General features: G+C 33.0%; 1 protein-coding gene across 2 annotated transcripts in view; it reads right to left on the bottom strand.

The window, feature by feature from the left end:
• The window catches only part of LOC106874525 (syntaxin-binding protein 1), a 64,542-nt gene that overhangs the window by 30,137 nt on the left and 24,413 nt on the right, over nucleotides 1-9,992 (bottom strand). For both annotated transcript variants that reach the window (XM_052972670.1, XM_052972671.1), the window contains exons 6-10: nucleotides 9,479-9,627; nucleotides 9,214-9,298; nucleotides 7,604-7,734; nucleotides 3,121-3,228; nucleotides 1,181-1,388 (exon numbers count right to left, since the gene is read on the bottom strand). In XM_052972670.1, the coding sequence (XP_052828630.1) occupies nucleotides 1,181-1,388; nucleotides 3,121-3,228; nucleotides 7,604-7,734; nucleotides 9,214-9,298; nucleotides 9,479-9,627 (681 nt within the window). The remainder of the gene's footprint in view (nucleotides 1-1,180; nucleotides 1,389-3,120; nucleotides 3,229-7,603; nucleotides 7,735-9,213; nucleotides 9,299-9,478; nucleotides 9,628-9,992) is intronic.

The raw sequence follows: 9,992 nt of genomic DNA on the forward strand, positions 1-9,992 counted from the left end.
GTGATTGGATAGTGAAAAGTGTTTTTATGAACTAAGTTTTTTTATATCACCTATTACTTAACGCATGCACATAAGTGCAATTCCATGAAATTTTGGTGCTCCTTTAAGAGGCAGATATATGCAATTTAACTAAAGGTTGTATCATATGTATGGGATATTTTTTTTTTGTTTATGGGGGAAATGGAAAAATAAGAGTGAATATTTATTTTATGAGTGCTGTGTTAAGTCTATAAAATTGTGCATAAAATATATAAAGTGTATAGATCATCATCATCATCATCATCATTGTTGTTTAACGTCTGCTTTCCATGCTAGCATGGATTGGACGATTTGACTGGGGACTGGTGAACCAGGTGGCTACACCAGGCTCCAATCTGATTTGGCAGAGTTTCTACAGCTGGATGCCCTTCCTAACGCCAACCACTCCGAGAGTGTAGTGGGTGCTTTTACGTGTCACCCGCACAAAGGCCAGTCAGGTGGTACTGGCAACGGCCACGCTCAAAATGGTGTCTTTTACGTGCCACCTTCACAGGAGCCAGTCCAGCGGCACTGGCAACGATCTCGTTCGAATGTTCTTACATGTGCCATCACGATTTTGCTTTCGCTTGCCTCAACAGGTCTTCGCAAGCCGAGTTTCTGTGTCCAACGAGGGAGACGAAGTTGGCATGGGTGCCATCCGTTGAAATTAGTTCGACATTGTTTTTTTTTTTTTTTTGCTCCCACATAAATATATTTCATTTGATTTTTAAAGCTCCCTGAATTAAATGTGCTAATATCTAATTAATCATTGATTTTGCATATAAATGCCATTTCCATATGATTTACTCTCTGGAATATATCAACTCCTGTACAATATTGTACAACTACTTTGTGAGTCTGTCATCAATACTTCAGCAAATACAATGAAATCGATGCTTTGCTGTAGAGGTCTAAGAAGACTAGATAAAGTGCATTAAGTAATCACCACATTCCAATTTCTTTCACCTTTCAATGAGTAGCAGATGAGTGACTATCTTTCGAAACATATACAACACAGGTTACATTTTCAGGATTTTTGGATAAAGATTTCAGAAATAACCCAATAGATTTACCATTAATTCCGTGAAATATTCACAGGTCCTGCTAGTAAATTTTAAAAGAATAAGTGAACATAAAATTGAAAGAAATTAAAAAGACAAACCTGTTCAACTTTACACAATTTGTCCACATGTTGTTGGTATTGCTTCATGCAATCTTCAGCTAAGTGGAGATGTGTGGAATATTTGGAAAGTTCTTTCTGATATTGTGGCATCTTTTTTAACATCTGTGATAAATCTTTAATTCCGGCTTTATCAGCTGTACCCATTCTCTTTGCATCAGCAAACTGCTTTAGTTTCTTTGTCACATTTCTATTAAGATTAAGCAGATTACATCAATTCAGAAAGGAAAAAGAAAATCTTATATTCAATCAATCACTCTAAATACACACCTAAGTTAAAACCACAAAACATAAATAAATCAAATTTCAATATTTTCTTTCTTTTTTTTTAATCAACATTAACCATTTTTAAATTGCATCTGTTCTGAAATTCATTTGACAAACTAGTTCATACATTTAATTGCTAAATTTCTTACCACAATTTATAAAAAAAATTTCCTTGAACATTATAGCAACAAAATAAAGTTTCTCAATGCTGATGAAAAGTTGTGATAGGATGATATCTTCAAATCAGTTGTGACCTCTAAGTTCAAAGTACAAGATCTGTTTGGCTATTTTTGTGTCTAGCATCCATTTAATATGGCCTAATGATTGGAGTTGATGTTTTTCAATGATGGTTTGGATTCCTATGGATTTTGTTCTTGTCAGTATCTCTTCTTATTTGGTAATCAGGATTAATTGCAGTTTTGCTGGATGAAATCTCTAAAGACAACATAAATGATGCTGATACATATTCAAGTCCAACAGCAGTACAGATATATGTTCAGCCCTACAGCAGTAAGACACACCAAACTTTTGTTTTGAGTCTCAGGTCATAGTTGTGAAAAACATTACGTTAAAAGCACCCAAAAGTTTTGCTTGCAGCCAGTTGATCTCAAATGTAAGGAAGAAAAAAATTGGACAAAATGCTGCTAAGAGACAAAGAATGAAATTTTGACTAGTTCACTATGGTTAGTGATTTGAAGAGGCTTTTCTTCCTTTTTAAGTAGACATCAGCAAAAAACTTTAGTATGCTGACACTAGAACCAGACATCTTGCAAGTATTAATAAATGAAGTGGAGGTGGTGCATCTACTGAAGTGAGCTGAATATGGCACAACATGTGAGCACATGGCAGCTCACAGATCATCATGATTTATTGATTTAAGTTGGTATAGATTAAAAAGTCCATGAAAATCTTTAACCAGATTATAGAAAAAGATAAGTTTCTGTTGTTCTCGGCAGCAAACATCAAGTCAGTCTTTGAGAAAGAAAGCTGCATTTTCCTCCACAAAGCAAGCTTTGTTCAGTCACTGAACAAGAAGTGAGATTCCCAGCCACAAACATCAAGGTCTGTTTGGGTAAATGATCCTGGATTCCAAACTGAAGAACTATCAATGTCTCAAGGTAGATATAAAAACACAACCATAGAATTCAAAATGACTGGTGGGAAAACCAAGGTCAATAAAACCCAAAGTTACGCTGACCAAAATGATATGACCTCCACTCTGCTAAATTGTACAAACAAAGAGAATCATACTTGAAAACTCCAACAGATTCTACAACTATAGAAAAAATATATTTATCCTTAATTAAAGATGTGTTAAAGAATTTTCTTTGTCTTCTTTTCAGTGGAGTATTTACTTCTTGCCAAACCATATGATGGTATGATCGTCCTGAAACTTGGATTTTCTACACTAAGAAGTATTCCAGCCTTGGCTTGGATCCCGACAGTGTTGATAGCCTAGTATTTGAGTTGAGTGCTTCTCTGGAAATACCCAACTTCACACCCAACCAACTTTAAAGATATCAGTATTTTGACCATTTGCCAAAAATGACTGTGGAGTATGTGGAGAAACACAGCAGGATATTGTCATTATCATCAACAAGTAAGATCTTACCCTGAATACTAGAAGTACATAAATTACAAAAAAATGAACTTACTGAGAGACAACTGCAATGTGTTGGTGTCGCATTTCAACCCACAAGTCATCATTTTCATCTAAAAGTACTTCTTTTTCTGGTACTTCATTTCCACCAATATTTACATATCTAGAGAGAACATCAAAAGAAATAATTTAACCTTAAAATATAATACGTCATTTAAATTTATGTCTAGTCTAAATCTTGCAACAACCAAGATTTAGACACAAATTCAATAAGTGAGAAATGATAAAGACAGTGATTAAGAGTAGGAAATCAGGAAAAACAAACTACAATCAAACATGGTACACTTATTAAGAGGCTCATTTTACACATGGGTTCAGGTTTGCTCCCACTGTGCAGTATATTGGACAAGAATCTTCCACTTTTCCTTCATTTGACCAACACCTTGTAGGTAGAATGTCGTTGCTGGAAATTGTGCAAAAGCCCATCATTTTACACACACATATGCATGAATGTATGTAATATACACATACATACAGATTTAGAAATATTCAGCAAATGTACAAAAAAAGACTACATTCCTGTGCAAACATGGCAAAGATAATGCTAAACATGAGGTAGCAATAGTAATAGGATGCTCAAACTAATCTCATCTTCTCAATGTATAAGTGAAATGTGATCTTTCTTGAGGATCACATCTCAGAGGACAGTAACTCAAAATAAAAAATGACCAGACTGTGATAATCTGTTCAACACATGCCAGCATGTAAAGCAGATACAAAATCATGATAATGATGTATGCATGTGTGTGTGTGTGTGCATCTTTTGCCAGAGGGTATAACTATCATTAAAAAAATTCTTTAAAACTTAAATAAAAAACTGTTGGTTCTCAAATAAAGTCCCTTGCAATATGTATTCTATGCTGAGTTACAAATATATGCTTTCTTTGCAACTACCAGAAATGCATTGAATCAGTGATTGGCCCATTGGATACAGAATAAAAATAAATATAATATTTAAAATGCTAAGAGAATCAAGATGAATAGGTGTTACAGGATTGTACAGGATTAGAATATATTGAAATCCTGAAAGGATTGGCGTAACAGTACCATAAGTGATAGCTATATAAGTACCATAAGTGATAGGTATAAAAGATATACCCTCTTGAGGAAAACTGAAAAAGTTCTTTAAAAATACAATGAAGGTGATAGAAAGAGTTAGCAGAGTTAGAATAAAATAGCTATGGCTTCTGTAAACTACACTTAGGATAAATACCAGGACTTGAGGTTGTATATCTTGAGGTACAACTTCAAGAGAAATTCTTTAAGAAGAAACAACTGTTTAACATTTGTCAACTAAAAGGCCTCTGCCAGAATTCCAAACCCAATCACCTGGTAGGCAATGAAAAAATATCTAGATGTGATGAATACTTTTTCAGACCACATGTTAGAAGTAAAATCAAAATCAATAGTGAATTCATCATCGTCATCATTTAGCATCCATGGCACGAGTTGGATGGTGACAGGAATTGGCAAGGCCAGGAGCCACACCAGGTTCCATAGTCAGTTTTGACATAGTTTCAATAGCTGGATGTCCTACCTAATGTAAACCATTTTACAGAGTGTACTGGGTGCTATTTATATGGCACCACCACCAATGCTTTTTATGTAGCACCATCACCAGTACTTTTTACATGACACCAGCACCAATACAACTTATACTTGTGGCAGCATTCATTTGAGGTGGGCTGTGCTAGCTCTGACTAATGAGTTCGTCATGTCCCTCATGACTGCCAACCACATCCAATGGACAAATGCCCCACTGAAAGAGCAACTGCATCAGATAGCACAAACATCATAGCTATAGTCATCGTTCACTGTTGAGGTGTACTGTTCGTGTTTAGAGTTTCAATGGGAATACAAGTTCACATGTGGTCCCCAGTCACACGCATACACACTTTAGGAGAGTGTGATCCATAGCAGTTCATCTTGCCGTCAACTGTCAAATCACAAAGGATTCACTGACCAAGTCACTGCTGGTTATTGGAACAGATGTAGCCTGGGTTTGAAACAGGGACATTGGGGGTGGTGCGAATAGATGAGGAAACTAGCAAATGAAGGAGAGAAATATAGGAGAAGGGCAGGGATTACAGTAGATATGTGAGGACATTGAGAGTGATAGCAGGTAAGTAAGCAGTTGATGATGGAGAGCAGCAGTGGGGTGATTGAAAAAAACAGAAAGAAAACGGAGAACATGGTTAATACTGTACCTCAAGTATAACAGAGTACCCATGTGCAGTTATGATAGCTCACTAGAAATTTTATCCAAATTGTTAGTAGGGTGACAATTAGTATTGGAAATGAAGTTAGTAATAACATAGGGACTAGAATGATGCAGAGTGTGAAAATTTAGAGAACTGCTAGCACTGGTGGTGATAATGAACTTCTTTGACAGCAGGTTATATCAAGTACATTCAAAAAATATGATAACATAGGTTAATCAAAAAAAAAAAAAAAGGGTAATAAAAGCAGTTTTTGCAACAAGTGCAAGGAATAAATATGGACTGTAAGATGTACGAGGTTAACAAATGAAGTTGAACACAAATGAATTGAAACTATACCTCCACACCAAAACCATTAGGAGATGCATGTAATGCAAACTGCTAAGATCTACTGGGTTAAAATGTAAAAATGATATGGTACTGAAAAGCACTAAGAGAAAAAGGTAGACCATAGAAGATTTAAAGAAATGCTGCTATGACACCAAAGATTATTACTTCCTCATAATTAGCAAAAATTTAGAAACTGAATGTTCAAGATCTCAAGGCTTCTATATTTATCTTGATTCTCATGTTTTATATATCTATCTTACTAGGGATACAGAATACTCTAGTAATACCGTTAAATTATACAAAGATAAATAATTGGAATTAATAAAGTTGTGCAGCAAACAAGATGAAGTTGGATTTCTAAGTTGTAAAGGAATAGATGCAAGTAGTGCAATCTATCAGTCAATGAGTGCACTAAAGTTAATTGGAATTTTTAGCAGAAAGCATGCCCAGATTTTAAATGCTAAATGTAGACTAACTCATGAGTAATATCTCTGTTTTAAAGATAAATTATTATAAAGTGAAATTCTGTTATCCAAGTAATTTCATGAGTATCATGGAGCTAGTGAGAACACATTAACTACATTTGGAGAATTTAAGAACACCGTCTTATTTTAACAATTGTAACAAAGATGCATTTTTTTTATATAAGTATGCCACCGATGAAAACAGAACAAACCCATAACTTCTCTGAGACCTCACTGTGAATGTTAACCTCAAGTTAAGAGTAGATTTGAAACTATTGCAGCAAAGACTTAAATGAATCATGTATAATTCCATCTGCTATCTTGCTGATATCCATAAGTGTTATGGTGTTTGGCACTCAAACCAGGGCAGGAAAGTAGGGGACCTGCAATGACTGAAAAGAAATGAGATGCGAATGACAAATAAATCTAAGGGATGTACTGAACAACACACTGGTGGTTAATGATAACTGAAGCAGAAACATACAAAGAAAAATTCGGCTGGTGATGATAATGAAATAGATGTTAATTGGTTTATATTCTTATGACTAGACACTTTCAAAAGTGAAGTATTCAATTATTTTCTTTAAATTACTAAATCAAAATGTTCATATTTTTAGTTGTGTATAATTATTAAATAGAATGATCCAGTACTCACTAAATTAACACTGCATTTGACTTAGCCACCTTCCTTGCACTTAAACCAGTAGAATCAAACACGAGAAGTTTCCACACAAATGATAACCATATTTATAACCCAAGATTTGCAGAGTTCCTTATTCCAATTTAAGTTAATTCTCAACATTTGGCAGGGTAAGTTAGTCATTTTAATAATATTCTGGCTTTACTGCATTTGGGTCAATGTTGCAAAAACTCTTGTCTGATGTGAATTAAAACCCTCCATCATAATTTTATGTAAGAATCTTTTGTTATGTTCCTAACACCAGCTTAAATAATCCCTCTAAATTCTAGATTATTTTCAAGGTTAACTGAAGCACATAAGCAGAGTATTTTATTTGAAAAGTAGTCATGAATGGATTAAGTGAAATTATGAAATAAAATAGTTTAAAATACAGTCAACAATGAGGAGCTAATGTCACCTTTTCCTCATTGCATAATTATTTCTAACTGGACTTTTAATATACACTGCATAAAATATATTAATATTAAATATCGTTTTTCTATATGGGTGTGGAGGATAGCATCTCTTACATATCTGCTAATCTTTCAAACCTACTCATTATAATAACGGATATCTACTGAGTGATTGTCCCATCACTAACTTTGGCAGAATTAATAAGACTGAAACAGGTCCAGAGTTGTCTCCCATATTTCCTGAAATGATTAAAATATTAACTATTTTTTTTTTCTTGATGCCTTATTGTTTATACTAAGATTTTTTATGCTTACTGCATTAAATATGTTTAATGCTAACGAACTAGACATAATAAAAACACTTAGAACTTACTTGTAAACATCATTTTCAATAGGAAGAAGGTCATACGCCATAGCTTGGAAAGTTAATTCATGAAGAAGAGGCGAAATAGGATCAAAACCTCTATCTAATATCAACAGCTGAGACCGATCCTTTTGTGGACCCTATATTCGGGGGAAAAAAAAACAAACAAAAAACCTCAAATGTAATTTTCATAAACACATAACATACAAACATGACAAAAAAAAATGTATAAACATGAACACCTTTTGTCAATGATCTAAGAAACAAATACTACCAAATGAAAACATTCCAACTACCAGAAAAACACTCAACATATCATTTCAAACAATTGTAACAGTAAACTATTTTGTCTAGATTTCATCTTTAACAATTATACAAACAAAAGTTATACAGTGCAAAGTACCGTTAACTTTATTTGCTTCAGTGAACAGAGCAGAACGTATGTATCACACCTACTTTAATGTATATGTTTAGGTTAAGCAACTCCAACCTTGTGCATTGGAACAAATTTATACATATGAAAAATTTTGGTTGTTCATCAGTGTCCATGAGATCCTAATTTACTTGTGCATATACTGACTGTACTATTTAGTAGCATCTAGAATGATTCTGTACTGTCTAAATAAAGAACGCAAACAGACAACCCTAAAGAGCTAACAAATTATTTTTCATACCCTGCTTTATCACACATATAAATACAGTAGCGTAATGGTTTGTTAAAATATTTCAGATCAACAAATATAGTACACATTTTTATCCAAGTCAAATACATTTCTTGTAGACTTCTCTGAATAAATATCTTTCAATGATTTTAAACTGTACTTTGTTTATTCTAACTCTTTATGACTTATCCAACACACACAAGCATAGCAAGGGAATGTAAAATGCTGCTGATGACAATGATAATACTAGTGTGAATAGGACTTTCTACCACCTTTATTACTTGGTTCATTAGCGTTAAGTTTGCAAACATTTCCCTTTCATAGAGTGGCACCAATGAACAATTGTAGTTACATTAGTCCTCACAAGTAACTTATTCTTGTGACAAATGATTATGACTAGCATTTCTCCAAACTATTTTGATGCTTTCAGCATCACTAATTTCTTTGTGAAAACTGTCGTTTACTCTAATTTCAAAATCTGTATGTTACTTGTCACAGTTCACCTAATAATTTCTTGTGAGGAAGTTCTTGTCCCTTTCATAATCTATGATCAGCAGTCAAGTTATAGTGACTTTGAAATTTCACTTAGAAGTGTAAACATATACTTTCAGACAAGCTTTAAAAATGAAAAGCATAAAGTGTTTGGTCAGTTTTCCAAGACAACCAGGAGAGCATGTCTTCTTCAAACAATTGCATGTTTCTTTTCATCATTTACACATAATATAAGAACTTAGTCTTGAAAAACTATCTGTACATGGAATCGATTTTAATATCTCTTTATCTGAAGAAAAACTTATCCTTTTGAAATCAGACAATTTTCTGAGTAGACAAGAGCCTTCAGAAACAATAAAATGAGTTCCTTTTGTGTCTTCAACACATGATTCTCTAAATGTTAGAAATACATAAATTCAACAGGATTATATTTAAACCAAATATATGAATTTTAAAGTTTAATACTTCTCCCATTGTTGGATCATCAGCTCTGTAGGCATCTAGTTTTTGTTGAACCATTTGAGCAAACTCAGCATTCTTGTCATAGTCCCTAAGAAAGAAGATTAAAATGCAATTTGAATTTTAAAATTAAGACAGCATTAAAAAAATATATTTTTAATGCACAAAAAGTGTTCTGGTTACTAGAAACATTTCTTGTTTGCTTTAACATATAATATTACTTTCACTTCCCAAAGGGACAATCAAATTGTTATAAACGAATTTAACTTACGATCGATATCGAACAGAAGGATATTCACCAAGTGTGGCACAGAGAGTTGCAATTTGTTCTGCACATCTCTCTAAATTAGGAATGCTTCCTTGCAATCTTGAAGCATTGTAGTATACTTGGAATGTATCAGGAGAGTCCAAAGAGAATATCTGAAAAACATTTCATGTCAGTTTTAAAATAAATATCTTATTTCAAACAAATTTATAAATATACAATCTGTTAAATAAGTGAACATCTAATAACAATGGATAATTCAAAATCAAAAACAATATACATACATTTAATACTGTATCATTCTGTTATGAATTAGATTTTGCAAATATAGTGTTTTTATATAGAGTATTCCTAATAACTAAACAGAGAAATTAGTCTAATCAAAAATCTAAATTTAAAACCACAATGAAAGTGAAATATATTTCTAAAAAAAATATATATCAAGACTACATATGTATGTATGTATGTATGTGTATATATATATATATATATATATATATATATATATATATATATATAT

This window comes from Octopus bimaculoides, chromosome 1 (genome assembly GCF_001194135.2).
Source record: "Octopus bimaculoides isolate UCB-OBI-ISO-001 chromosome 1, ASM119413v2, whole genome shotgun sequence".
Classification (NCBI taxonomy): Eukaryota; Metazoa; Mollusca; class Cephalopoda; order Octopoda; family Octopodidae; genus Octopus; species Octopus bimaculoides.